Genomic DNA, 14189 nt, shown 5'->3' on the forward strand with positions numbered 1-14189 from the left:
ACCAGCGTCTTGCAACGTGTGTGGAGGTTGGGTGGTAGGATATATCAAACCCAGACCCATGTGCGCGAAGCGCACAGCATCACGAAACGTGTGTGGAGGGGGTGGGATATATCAAACCCAAACCCATCTGCGCGAAGCGCACGGCGTCACACAACGTGTGTGGAGGGTTGTGTGGTAGGATAAATCAAACCCAGACCCATCTGCGTGAAGCGCACAGCTTTACACAGTGAGTAGATGGTTACTATAGTAGTTACTATAGTATATAACCCAAAACCATCTGCGCGAAGTGCACATTGGCAACGTGTGTGAAGGGTTACTATAATGATTGCTATACTGACTTCATTAGAAACTGGCGTGGAATTCACCCATGCTCAGTGGCAGTCAATCCAACAGATCCATACGCACTTGCAAACTGAACCCAATAATGAAGACGATCAGGATCCATTACTCACAGCCGAATTGATGCGACTGTGCATGCTAGTCGTGATGCAGGACACTAGCAAGATTGGGCTGTACGAGTCACCATTGATGCATTACTTAGCTGTTCGTGGGATCGATCCACTTACCAAATCGCTATATCCACCACTTGCATACACACCAATACTTGGACGTGTGTTATGGATCACACGGCTGCTTATGCTTGAGATCGCAGTACCATTAGAGCCATGGCCAGAATTAAGACTCCAGAGCAAAGAGGATATTGAATCAATTCCTGAGCGAATCCACAAGCTACGGAGGACCCATCTCTGTGAAGGCTCATTCTCACCAACGTCAAGCATCTGAGTCAATTAGCTATGGGGAAGAAGTATAACCAGCTGCATGAGTCGCCAGCGAACATCCACTGGTCACGCGATGAACAGACGATTTATTATCTTGGAATGGGAGTTGAGCTTGAAAAGGTTAGGGAAATGTGCCATGACTTGATAGGATTACTACAAAGATTACTATACAATCTGGCGTTTGATTCAGAGCTGCCCATGGTAGATTTGAGCCAGATCGTTGACAGCATGGCTTGGAACACGAAATTTCGACAGTCTGAGTACAGCTTCATCAACCATGTAAGAATCGAGAGCGTACGGATGTAGGTTATCAGTATCTGCTTAAACGTGCAAGGAAGGGAAGCAAGGAGTGGCAGTTGCTTCAAAGAGCAGGCGATGGATCATACAAATGGAACGACTCACAGAAGCAGGCGTACTTGAATCAAGAGCGTCAGTTCTTACGAAAGTTGATGGTTACTTTGCATTCACAGGTGGCCAGCCAGCTCGAGGACCAGAGATTGGATCGATCAAGGTTAGTAACAGTGTGTATTCAGCGCGGAACATATACGTCATTAATGGGCAGATGTGCTTCTTAACCATGTACGATAAGGCAAGAAAGAGGAGGGGAAACACAGATTACATTGTTCGGTTCTTGCCCAATGAGGTCAGTCAAGTGTTAGCACAGTACTTGATATATATCCGACCATTTGGCAGGGCATTAGACCAACGAGAGTCAGAGTACTTGTTTGGTGATAATCGAGGGCCATGGCAGGAGAAGAGCTCACGCAAGCTTTAAGCAAGGCAACAAGTAAGGGGCTAGTGTACGGTTGACAGTGCAGAGCTGGCGACACGTAGCCATTGGAATTGCTGTACGGCATTTACTACGAGCAAGCAAGACGTGGGAGAAGGACGATGAAGAGGATGAAGGAGAGTTTGCAGAGGGTGATGATGAAGAAGAGTTGGAGCAGAACACATTCCGACATATCATGGTTAGGTGAGTTTATAGTAATGATTATAGTAAGCGCTATTTATGGTAGTACCATAGTATGGTACTATTGTTTATAGTAATTATTATAGTAATCATTATGGTAATTAGTACTAACATTAAACAGACAATCAGGGCATGGGCAGAGAGTAGCCCAAGCTCATTATGCAGTTGACGGAGCATTCTTGCATCGACTAGGCCCAGAGTTAATCACAGCATATGAGCAAGCTTCAGTAGCATGGCACGAGTTGTTAGGGTTGGCACAGGCTGAGGGGAAAGGAAAGCATGGGCGACAAGCCAGCCAGCAATTAACACCAGTTGGCATCAAACGAGAGAGGAGAGAGAGCAAGCATGGGGTGAAGGCAAAGGCATTAGATGGGTTGCGACGGATCTATGGCCCACAAGCGCAGCCACGATCTGAAGGACAAGCTGCAGCACTACAACTTGTTCACCAGCCCCCAGTCACATCGATTATCGTGTTGCCCACAAGCAGTGGCAAGTCAGTGCTGTTCTTTTCAGTGGCTGCCATGGCTGTTGACCAGACAGTGATTGTGGTCGTTCCATTCACAGCACTAGTTGAAGATATCGTGGCTCGAGGACAGGCTGCTGGGCTGCACTGTAAAGAGTGGAGCTATAGTAATCATTATAGTAGTCAAGAGTTGGTGCAGCTGCTGGTTGTCAGTGCTGACCAGGCCGTCAGTGGGCAGTTTCTCCACGAGGCTAAGGGGTACGAGTTGAATGGGCAGCTAGCTCACATGTTCTTTGATGAATGCCATGTTGCATTTACAGATACATCATATCGAGAGCGGCTTCGAGAGCTGTGGAAACTACGGTACTTAAAGTGTCCATTTACAGCATTAACAGCCACATTGATGGTTGAGCTAGAAGATGTATTACGAGACAGGCTATTAATTGAGGATGCAGTACTACTACGACGGAGCACTGCACGGCCGACCATTCGATATCAGGTGCAGGATAGTAAGGAAGAAGCAGCATCTGCGGTCGGACTTCGATTACTAGAAAGACTACTATACTTGCCAGATGGGAAACGTGGAGTGGTTTATGTACGGAGCTATGCAACTGGCGACTTAATCAGCAGTGCTTTAGAGTGCTCATTTTACAAGGCACGCGCAGATGATAAGGGCGAAACACTACAGAAGTGGGCTCAAGGAAGTGGAGGATGGATTGTGGCGACAGGAGCATTAGGGACAGGAATTAATATTCCAGGGATCATATATGTGGTGCATATTGATAGGCCATATGGATTGACGAGCTTTGCTCAACAGTCAGGAAGGGGAGGAAGAGAGGGAGAGGTTAGTGAGTCGATAATTGTCACACTAGTACAGAGTGTAGGGGTAAAGAGTCAAGGGTTGATGAGCGAGTATTCAGTGGAGCAGGTGGATGAGGATGCAATGACGGAATATATCCAGAGCAGGGAGTGCAGGCGAGTAGTATTAGGGCACTACTTTGATGGGGTAGTAGAGGGAGTGAGCTGTGTAGGGTCGGACAGCGTGCTATGCGATTTGTGTTTGAGCCAAGTGGCAGTAAGGAAGAGAGGTGAGGAGGAGGCGATTACTATAAAGGTTACTATAAATGATGGTAGTAGGAATGATGGCAGGGAAAGCACGGGTGGCAGGATTCAGAGTAAGATGAAAGAGGTAGAAGAAGAGGAAGAGCAGATGAGAGGGGTGATGAATAGGTTAAAGGGGGGATGCATATATTGCGAGCTAGTATATGGCAAAGGGAGGCAGCACGAGTACGTTGATTGTATGGAAGCAGAAATGGAGGGATGTGGGATTGCAGGGTATGAGGAATGGCGTGGGGGGGTTGATTTAAGAGGACTAGGGCAGTGCGAAGAGTGTGGATTGTCAGTAAAGGTATGTCGACGGTGGGAAGGGGGGGTTGTGAGGATGGCAGAAGAGAGGTGTGAGTATGAGGGGGTGATGCTAGTAGGGATATTCATATTATTCCAACAGGGGTATTTACAAGGAGTGGCAGAAGTAGGGGGGTTCCAAGGGAGGTATCCCGAGGAGATATGGGGATGGATGAAGGAGAGGGAAGAAAGGATGAATAGGGTTGAGAGCAATTGGATGTTAGTATGGCGAGAAGCATGTAGGATGTTAGAGATGATGAGGGATGAGCGTAAGGGTTTATAGTAATTAGTATAGTAAACTACCATCTATGCTAACCCTAGCTCGAATGCCAGACTAGCCTTTGGAATATTTCGAGGCAACACTCTCGCTCTGATACTCAGTTTGAGGGAGGGGAGCTGTGCCTGCCAGCCCTTGGCTATAGGATTCCCTTCCAGCCAGGGGATGTTGTCCTGTTCCGCTCTGCAGTCCTCGAGCACTGGATCGCGCCCTTCGAGGGCACGCGGTACTCGTGCGTCTTCTTCACGAAGCAGAGCAACTGGCAGCCAGGTGAGGAGGAGTAGAGGGCTTGTCTCCTGGTCCATTTCCGGACTCACGTTCTTGCAGGGACGGTAGGTTGACGGTCTCGCAATCGAGTGGAACGTTCGCTGACGTTTCCTGTGCAGCTTTGCAAGGGGAACAAATTGACGTACTCCGATTGTTGATCGGACTTTCGATGGTGGAGATATTCCGGTTTTGGTCGGGCGATGCATGGGAGGGGTGATTGGGGGAGCATGTTATAGGATGGATTGTAATATCCTGACACGGCATGCAGATGGTGCGTTCGATAGCGTTAATAAAAGTGATTTGCAAGACGAATCAAATGGCGTACTCCGATTTGTGATACGAGTTGAGACGGGTGAGATATTGCAGATTTCGCTGGGGGGACAGTAGGGGTGGTGGAGCACCTACTCTGAGGGATTATAACCTTTGCAGCTACGGCGGAAACTTAACGTTCGATATCGTCATTGGAAGAGATTTGCAAGAGAAATCGAATGGCCTCTTACGATTTTTGATACGACTTGAAACGAGTGAGTTATTTCGGATTTGTTGGGCCGGGCCCAGGAAATGGGGCCCCATGGTAACATGTGAGAAGGATTCCAACTTTTGCAGCGACGTCTGAAACTTAACGTTCGGTATCGTCAATGGAAGATATTTACAAGGGGAATCGAATGGCGTATCCCAAGTTTTGATCCGAGTTCAACTGGTGAAGATATTCCGGATTTAGACGGGTGGCAGTGGGTAGGAAGGCCAAGGGGGGTGGTTACATATGAGACGTGGTATAACTTGTGCAGCAGTGCGCTGAACTTAACGTTCGATAGCGTTATTGAAAGAGGATTGCAAGGGGAACAAAATGGCGTACTCCTTTTTTTGATACGAGAAAAAATGGGTTAGTTATTTCGGATTTCGTCAGGTGCTTGGTGGCTGAGGGACTGGCTGAGTATAGTTTATGAAGGCTAATAACGCCTGCAGCGATGGATCAAATCTATCGTTCGATAGGGGAAATTGGACAACTTTGCAAGACGAACAAAATGGCATACTCCGATTGTTGATACGAGTTGAAACGAACAAGTTATGGCGGATCTTGTCAGGCGGTAAGTGGCAGGGGGGGGCTGAGCATAGTTTTCAGAGGCTAATAACTTTTACAACAACAGACGAAACCAAACGTTCAGTATCGTTATTAAGGGAGATTTGCAAGCGGAATCGAATGGCGTCCTCCGATTTTTGATACGAGTTGAAATGATCGTGTTATAATGGATTTCGATGGGTGGCAAGAAGAAGAGGGCATAGAACGGGAAGTGGTATAAATGCAGAGCTGAGAGGCAAGATCAAACGTTCGATATCGTAATTGAAAGAAATTTACAAGGGGAACAAAATGGCGTCTTCCGATTTACGATGCGGTTTGAAACGATGGAGATATCCCAGATTCCGCCAGGTGGCAAGGGTGCAGTATGGGCATGGCACGTGAGTGGCGATAGCTTCTGCAGCGATGGGTAGAATATAAAGTTCGATATCGTCATTGAAGGAGAATTACGAGGGGAATCAAATGACGTCTTCCGATTTTTGATACGGCTTGAAATGGCCGAGGTATTCCAGATTCCGATGGGTGGCAAAGGGTGGTGGGGGGCTAGGTATGAGAAGAGTCACATGTTCTGCAGGAGCGGGCGGAATTTATCGTTCGACACCACCATTGACAGAGGTTTACAAGCGGAACAGAATGGCTACCTCCGATTTCTGATACGAGTTTAAGTGAGAGAGTTATTTCGGATTTGTCGAGTGGTAGGGGCAGGTGGAGCCTAGGCTGCGCACTACTCGCCCAATACTCGGCTCACTCACTCAGTGGGTTACTCAGCTGGGTGAGTAGCTGAACCTTTCACTCGACTCGGTGAGTGAGGCCAATACTCAGTTACTCTGTAAAAACCCAGTGAGTACTCGGCTGTCACGTGTAAGATATATGCATTACGTGAACAGTCCCTCATACGATTAATACTGTTTTATGGTTACAGTTGTAAGTTAATTTAAAGTATTACATTTATCAGCATCACTCTACCATCTCTAATAAGCTGTGAGAACGAATCACGTATATTCCTCTATCTAAGTACCACGATTATCAGAAGATTATCAGAACACTATATTATATATGCTCAAGAACATCTTTCCACCTTGCTTGATGAGGCCGGCCAGACCTACTAATACCTAAAGTATTTATAGGGTCTTGACGAGTAGCTTGAAAGATATCAAGTAGATCTCTTCCAGTCTTCCGAGGGTGTTGGATAGGCGTTGGTGGCGAGGACGGCATATCCTTATCTTCATCGTCATGAATAGTTGGAAGTATAGGCTCCTCATTATTACCATCTTCTCTTATATCTTCATTATCTGGGATATCGTCATCTGGGATGTCGTATAAGGTCTCGTTAAGACGGTCAGCCCTATCTCTTTCTTCACCTTGTTGGTAGCGCATTTGTCGTTCTTCATGTGCAGCTTGTGATAAGTCTTGCTGTTGCTGTGGCCGCTGAGGATTAAACGGAGGATATTGTACCTTTGAATATGTCTCTCGGATATGTGTATTTGATCGTGGTTCTTCTTCATCGCTGATATATTGTAACTCGATAGAATTGCACATCCGTTGTCGTTGTGCCTCATACTCTTCTTCGACTTGCTCCTCAGTCATATCAACGACGTCCATCATATCTGCAAGCTTGTCACGATGACCTTGACGATTCTTGTATTGTCGAGAGTAATATATAAGCATAATACTCTTAATCGTCTCAGGATTAAGTTGACCACGTCGGTGGCCACATACGTCCCTTGCGGCACTAAAGACTCGCTCAACTCCAGACTCAGCAGCAGGAATACAAAGTATATCACGAGCCATTGCTGATAGACCAGGAAATTGCTCTTCCTTTTGTTGCCAAAATAGCAATATCTTTGTGTAGATATGTGCTATACAAGTTAGAATAAGATTATCAGAAGATTACCAGAAACTTACGAGCATCAAGATAGAGATCAGCCTCATTCACATATTCCTCTCGCTGGCCCCGAGTCCCATTTAATGTCTGACTTTGCTGCAATACTAAGGCTAATGGATCCATATCTGCATCTCGTAATCCTGATTGACTCGCAACTCGCACTGTAGAGTACTGCTCTTTATAAAGAGTCCTAAACTGTTGTTCAAACTCTGTCTCCCAATTTCGTATTGAAAAGTCAAGCTTGCAAACCTTTTTGTTAAAGTGTGAGAGCTTCACACTAGGATTTAAGATACTAGCAAATGCGAAGATAGATCCAGTATTTGTGTATAGCTTGTTATAATACTTCCTAATCTTTTTCTCTGCAGCATCGATTGCTAAAGTCATCTTTGCTGCCCATGGATATGTCTTATGCCGTAGCCGGTGCCGAGTTCCTTCAAGCGTTGATAAGAGTTTTTGATATACTCCAAGTGTATAGCAGACAGTAGGTCCGGCTGACGATCCAATGTTTGTTGTAAAGAAGTTGAATGGCCTTGTAAGATCAATGATGTATTCGATGTGCTTCCATTCTAGCTCGCTAAGTCTGAACATGTGAGCACCATGATCGCCTCGAGTATATTGATTGATTGTTGACTTGAGTTGCTGTGCTCGCAGAAGCATATGGCATGTCGAATCCCATCGAGTTGATACATCTTGAATAAGTCGAAGAAGCCTCTGAGATGATTGACCCCGGTTCATGTTTGCCTTTTGCAAAGTCATAAACCTGTTCCTTCGAGTTTGACTTGAATTAACAAAGATAGTGAGCTTCCGGAGCTATGAGATATTAGAAAAGACTACCAGAAGTTTACCAGAACTAACAAGAGAATATATACCTTTCCAAGTGTAAATCCAATACCCTTGTCCTTCTGCAACTTTGCAAGGCCCTCCATCTGATTCTCTTCTTCCCAGTTCATTAAGATCTCTTGATTTGTTGGCGTAATCCGGATTCGACCAAGGAGAGCACTAAGGGCAAGTTGAATAACGTGAGCTAGGCAGGGTATGTGTTGTACTTTTCCTCCAATGAAATGCTCGTTGTCTGCAATACTATCAAGCATTATTTCCACATCTCTCATCATTGAAGTGTTTTTTGACGCATTATCAGTCGTAATGGATATAATTCGTCCTTCTAAATGCTGCCTTGTGATAACTTTTTCAAGTATTCCACATAACTCAGCACCAGTATGCTCTGTATATATAGGTTCAAACCCAATCAAGACCTCTTGCATTTTCCAATGACGGTCGATAAATGATGCAATAACACCCATAAATGAAAGTCGAGTAACACTTGACCAACAGTCGAGCGATAATGCAATCTTTGAACCAGGAACAACATCTTGTAGCATCTCTTCTTCGATTTGTGTGAGCTTTGTTGTTAAGAGGTTTCGAATAGTTGTTGCTGAGGGTAGTGGATAGTGAGGATTCTGTAAGATAGCAAGCCTTTTCCATTCAGGATCCTCGACTGAGCGGAATGAGCTATGAGTTGAGATAACTGTGTATAGAACTTGTTCGTAAAATGCCTCTTGTGTGAGAATATGATCCTATTATAGATATTAGCCTATATAATTCTGGTAATAATCTGGTAATCCTTACCTGTTGAGGTCGCATCTGATTGATTCGCATTTGATAGAGACTATCCTTACCCATCCGTGACTTCTTTTTGCAAATGTCTGATGCAAGATGTGTTGCCATAGACTTTGGGCCAGCAGACTTGATTGCAGGATGCGTAAGGGCCTTCGAACAATAGGTACAAATGACACATGGTTCTCCAGAAAGCCGGTCTGCTCCTAGGTGATAAATTCTCCAGTATTGAGAACTCCGGTTGGTTGAATCCCATGCAATCTTCGTAAGGAGTTTTGTAGTATGATCTGAGTGTTGTTCATACCATCGTGATAGCTTCCACCACTCAATGAATACATCGTGTGTATCCTTAGTCCATTTGATGAATTGGTTTAATTTGCCAGTATATTCGAGGCCCGCAGGGATTTGATTTAATGAAGGTAGTCGTTGAGAAGAGGGAAGAGAGTCTGAGAATATATTAGAAATAGGATTGTCAGAGTCAAACAACTCTGAATATTGCGATGACATTTGGCAAGTAGCAAATTGTTTGATTATCAGAAGATTACCAGAAGTCTGGCTACGATGAAATACTTAAATCTCTATAGCCCCTATTCGCGTCGGAAAATCAAATACTCCATTTCTCTCCTCTACTCTAACTCCAGAAACAACATATCCTGTGCAGCTGATACCTTAGCCCACTTTTCCTTATCAAATTTCTTAGAGTAGACAAGTAAGAACGCCTCTTTGAAGCTAGAACTATGAGTGGAGACTTGTAACCATCCGTTGTCGACAAGATTGTAAGACTTTGGGTACCACTGCGCAGGTCCTGGTAATTGGGCCCACTTTCCAAACTTCCAAGCTGTAAAGTTTGTCCAAACTGCCTGCTCGTACAAACAGAAATATTTATGTGGTGGGATAACGTTGTGAAAAGTGCTATAATAAACAATTAGTATCTCTAGAAGATTGCTAGAATGATCAGAGACGTACCCTTCTTCTACATCAATCCATGGCATATATTCAAAGAGATGCTCAGGCTTCTTTCTCAGCTTTCCAGCCTTTCTCGTATATGAGCGGATACAGCTATCCCAGAAATGTTGCCACTTGCGGAAATTGGACTCTTCATGGGCCTATCAACCGTTAGTATTACCAGAAGATTACCAGAAGATTACCAGACTATGAGGTACCAACATCAATGCATGCTTGAGTTAAGAGAGCCTGGATGCTAGCGATCTCTTCATCAGAAAGCTCATCTGGTAGAACAGCCTCGTCATTTAAAATATCGTCGCGCCGTAACATAAGCTCCAACTCTAAATCGTCTTCAACCTCAGTATCCTCCCATTCGCTGTTATGATTGTCATCGATTGGGATACTGGTGATACCCTCAAATGCAGCAAGCTCAGACAGAAGTTGTGGCGGAGTAGATGGTGGGGCTTGTGGAGAAGAAGAAGGGGCGCTAGTATTCTTGACTTTCTGATTCGCAATGCAAGATGCATGGGTGCCCTTTTCAGTCCTGTTTATAGTTAGATTAAGGCTACCAGAGATTACCAGAAGGAACTTACCGAACACGAATACGCTCAACCTTCAATTCATTCTGTAGACGTGTCTTGTCTTCAGCAGAGGCAGCGATATACTTTGCAGACTTGTATAACTTCTTTAAGTAGTAGCTCAGATCGCCATGGTCAGCCTTGAGTGCTAAATGAACAGCCTTCTCATCTTCAGTAAGGTTGGAGACGCGGTTGCGAGCTTTGATAGTATTCAAATTAGTGGAGAGTTCTTCAGGTGCCTTGCGTTTCGCCATGCTAAACACGTGATTAGCAGAAGATCATCAGAAGTTCTGACTGTAGAATCAAGATAATAAACTTGAGGTCCTAGTAAAGAGGTAAAGCGCAAAAGAGAAGAAGAATGTGTAGATCGGAACGTAACCAAGGAAGGTGGTTGGTTGTAAGGTTGTTGTTTTTTTAAAGTTGCAAACAATTATATTCGTCAAGGAATATTCACCTGCAAATAATTACTGTTCTAAACAACACTACAATGCATACCTTCAAATAAAACACATACCTTTCAACCTCTACCTCTTTCTTTACTCTTTCTACAACATCCTTGCTACAAACTCACTGTAAGTACATATATCTTTTGATCTACTTCTTTGTCTTGTGTATACTTCACTAACTCATCTTAATGTTAAACTGCTAGGAGATCAACTGGCGGCACAGCACCAAGGATGCCACTTGGATTACAGGCTGGCTCTAGGCTTGGTGAAAGGGAAAGGGAAAGGAAAAGGCTGTGCGCACAGCAAGAAAAGCTCCAGTTCGCTCATCTCAAGCTTGCAACAATCATGCTCAGAAGGCCATGCGCCGTGCAAAGTCTGGTAAGAGGATTACCAGAGGATTACCAGAACTCTCTAATAAACATATAGGCACCAAGGCTCTCCGCGATATTAGAAGACAGCAACTTGATACTCGCCTGATTATTCCAAAGCTCTCATTCCAGCGTCTTGTTAGGAAAATCGCACAAGACTTCAAGTCCAATCTTCGCTTCCAGCAATCTGCTATCCTAGCTCTCCAGAAAGCTGCCGAATGCTTCCTCATTCGAGAATTTGAGAGTATGATACTTGAACATAGTGACAGGGACATACTAACAGTTATAGTGACAAATCTCCTTGCTATTCATGCGAAGAGAGTGACAATTCAGGCAAAGGATATGGTATTGGTTCGGCGTTTGCGGGATATGATGTTTAATCATGGAGCTGTAGGCTTAATTGATGGAAATGTCTCTCACCCAGGAATGAAGGTTAGATAAGTTCTGGCAACCTTCTGGTAACCTGGTACCTAAAGGCAAAGGTTATAGTGTGGAATAGGATATCAACGACATGGGAATGGAGTTATTGAGTTATGGCGTTTACGATATCGATATCAATGTGAAGTCACGATCACACCCCTTTTCAATGACTAATCAAACACGTGATATAACTGGGTTGCCAAGACCTATACTAGGTACCCGGCAAGTGAGTAATCCTCATTCAACAATACTCGGGATATGAGTGAAGTAACTCAGCTGGGTGAGTAGAAATTCTACTACTCGACTCATGAGTACCCAGTGCGCAGCCTAGTGGAGCCTAACAATTAGTTTCCCCAAACACGGCGTGATTGGGGATTTTTTTGTATGGGGAAAATAAGGTTTGGCCCGTGCATCACCCCAACACAACACAGCGTGATTGGGATAACCCCAAGTCATGGAAACACCATGCGCGAGCAGTTGAAAGGGTTCTAAATGATTGGAATGGAGGTTGCAGCCATGGCACAACCCGTCCCCGAAGTATTACGCAGTATAATTGCATTGAATGTGGAGTTTGGTGTTTTGGTATGTTGCGAGTGCCGGCATGCATTGAAGCCGACTGCCATTTTGCGACACTTGAGCGACAGACACAAGACGCCCAGTCAGTTGCGGAGGCAAGTGAGTGAGTACGTAAAGGAGTTCCCATTTATGTATGATCATGCGACAGTCAAATTACCAAGTAATGGTTCCACCCCACAACCCATTATCCCCGTCATAACGGGTTGCAATGTAGGGATTGCCCGTACAAGACACGGAGCCGAGTCACAATGAAACAGCATGGGAACAAGGTGCATAGCAAGCAGCGGGTTGCGGATGAGGATTTGTTCCAGGCCCGTGCAGTTTACAGTCATGGTTCGATGAAAGGAGGGCACGGTATGGGTTGTCGACAGGAGTAGGCAAGAAGAGCAAGTGCGACAGGGGCGTCGAGCCATCGTGCGCGATGCAGGTGAGGATTCTGATGCAGGCGATGGGTTAGATAGTGGGAGTGATGGTGGGGGCCACATGGTTGACGACCAGATCATCCAGGATATTGAGAAGTGGAGGCCGACAAGCAAGAGCGGCGGCTGCATTTTTCGAGGGAGGTGCCTGCCGTGGAGATGGATTCATGGTTGCAGTACACGAGGTGGAACGAGGCGTTAAGCCAGTCGAAGCACAACATGGTTGAGACGTCCCGCTTCGCGCGCATGCCAGACCCGAGGAGCCCAAGCTGGAACGGTTGTTGCGAGCATGGAAACGGATCATGGAGCGGTGTCTGGACACGCTAGAGGACATTGACCACAAAGATGTGTTAAAGTGGTGGGCGTCACCGAAGAACGAGGCCGCAAGCCAGCGGCCATTCGAACTGCCGCAGAGCACAAAGAGCATGGATAAGTACAGCCGGGTCTGGGAGGGTTTCATTTGTTACATGATGCGGACAGCGACGGGGGATTGGGGGGAGGATTCAGAGACGGGCGTGGGAGTACACGTATGCACAGTGGAGGTGCATTCAACGGATACGGAGGGGGTTGGATAGCCATGAGGACATTGGGGGGAGACAATAGGCGGAATGGCAGGCGAAGCAAAAGACTGCGATCGCGAGGTAACCAGTGCATTGATGTGCTTGTGCATGTTAACAGTCATGCAAGACACGAGCCGGATCGCATTATACGATTCACCCATGATGCATTACTTAGCAGTCTGAGGGATTGATGAGCAGAGCCAGTCGTTGCTGTCAGCATTTTCGTACACGCCCGTTCTGGCTGGCATGTTATGGATCAACCGGTTGATCATGCTGGAGTGGCAGTCCCGTGCGAGGCGTGGCCCGAGTTGAGGTTAAAGAGCAAGGCAGAGGTCGATTCCGTAGCAGACCGAATCCACGAGTTGCGGAGGAAGCATTTGTGCGAGGGGTCATTCTCACCCACGTCGAGCATTTTGACGCAGTTGGCCATGGGGAAGAAGTTCAACAAAACACACCAGTCGCCATCCAACATCCATTGGTCTGACGATGAGAAGGTTATAAACTACTTGGGCCAGCCGGTGGTGTTGGATAAGGTGAAGGCGATGTGCCACGCGTTGATTGTGGAGTTGCAAGCATTGATGGGGGTGTTGACGTTCGGATGTGATGTGAAGGCCATTGATTTGGATCGGATCATGGACAGCATGGCGTGGAGCCAGTCGTTCCGTCAGCAGGACTTCAGCTTCGTCGAGCATGTGCAGAACCAGGACCAGGTCGGGGTTGGTTATCGGTATTTGTTGGAGCGAGCGCAGAGGGGTGGTGGGGGGTGGAGGTTGCTACGAAACAACCGAGCGACGCAAGCAGCCGAATGGTTCCGGCCGCAGGTGGAGAAGTATCTGATAAAGGAGGGACAGTTCTTACGGAAGCTGATGGTGTGCATGCACGTAACGGGTGGGCAGCCCGGACGCGGGCCCGAGTTGGGTTCGGTGAAGGTGAGCAACAGTGTTTATTCAGCCCGGAACATATACGTGGTCAACGGGCGGATGTGCTTCTTAACCATGTATGACAAGGCACGGAAGAGACGGGGGAACACAGAGTACATTGTACGGTGTCTGCCGGACGAGGTGGGACAGGTGTTGGCACAGTATCTGGTATACGTGCGTCCATTTGCGCGGGCATTGGATCAGCGAGAGTCAGAGTATT

The 14189-nt window shown here is 46.2% G+C and overlaps 5 protein-coding genes across 5 annotated transcripts; 3 read left to right on the forward strand and 2 right to left on the reverse strand.

Moving 5' to 3' along the window:
* Positions 1–794: 794 nt before the first annotated feature.
* On the forward strand, positions 795–3214 carry VC83_09522 (uncharacterized protein; the record flags this gene model as incomplete). Its single annotated transcript, XM_024472936.1, has 7 exons — positions 795–1058; positions 1118–1208; positions 1250–1290; positions 1342–1422; positions 1598–1752; positions 1871–3060; positions 3174–3214. The coding sequence occupies 7 exons, from the start codon at positions 795–797 to the stop codon at positions 3212–3214; spliced, it is 1863 nt and encodes a 620-aa protein (XP_024319474.1).
* A 708-nt stretch (positions 3215–3922) lies between these two features.
* VC83_09523 (uncharacterized protein) lies at positions 3923–4373 on the reverse strand (the record flags this gene model as incomplete). The annotated part of the gene is made up of 1 exon (XM_024472937.1): positions 3923–4373. Exon 1 carries the CDS (start codon positions 4364–4366, stop codon positions 3923–3925), a length of 444 nt encoding a protein of 147 aa, XP_024319478.1. The 5' UTR covers positions 4367–4373.
* A 4290-nt stretch (positions 4374–8663) lies between these two features.
* Positions 8664–10514, reverse strand: VC83_09524 (uncharacterized protein; the record flags this gene model as incomplete). The annotated part of the gene is made up of 5 exons (XM_024472938.1): positions 8664–8697; positions 8750–9649; positions 9704–9843; positions 9905–10226; positions 10276–10514. 4 exons carry the CDS (start codon positions 10512–10514, stop codon positions 9364–9366), a joined length of 987 nt encoding a protein of 328 aa, XP_024319475.1. The 3' UTR covers positions 8664–8697; positions 8750–9363.
* Positions 10515–12318: 1804 nt separating this feature from the next.
* VC83_09525 (uncharacterized protein) lies at positions 12319–13064 on the forward strand (the record flags this gene model as incomplete). Its single annotated transcript, XM_024472939.1, has 3 exons — positions 12319–12424; positions 12498–12633; positions 12743–13064. 3 exons carry the CDS (start codon positions 12319–12321, stop codon positions 13062–13064), a joined length of 564 nt encoding a protein of 187 aa, XP_024319477.1.
* Positions 13065–13300: 236 nt separating this feature from the next.
* On the forward strand, positions 13301–14178 carry VC83_09526 (uncharacterized protein; the record flags this gene model as incomplete). The annotated part of the gene is made up of 1 exon (XM_024472940.1): positions 13301–14178. A coding segment is annotated over one exon (878 nt), but the record flags the coding sequence as incomplete, so codon positions are not given.
* Positions 14179–14189: the final 11 nt, after the last annotated feature.

The sequence above is a fragment of the Pseudogymnoascus destructans genome, assembly GCF_001641265.1.
Source record: "Pseudogymnoascus destructans isolate 20631-21 unplaced genomic scaffold scaffold_76, whole genome shotgun sequence".
Lineage (NCBI taxonomy): Eukaryota > Fungi > Ascomycota > Leotiomycetes > Thelebolales > Thelebolaceae > Pseudogymnoascus > Pseudogymnoascus destructans.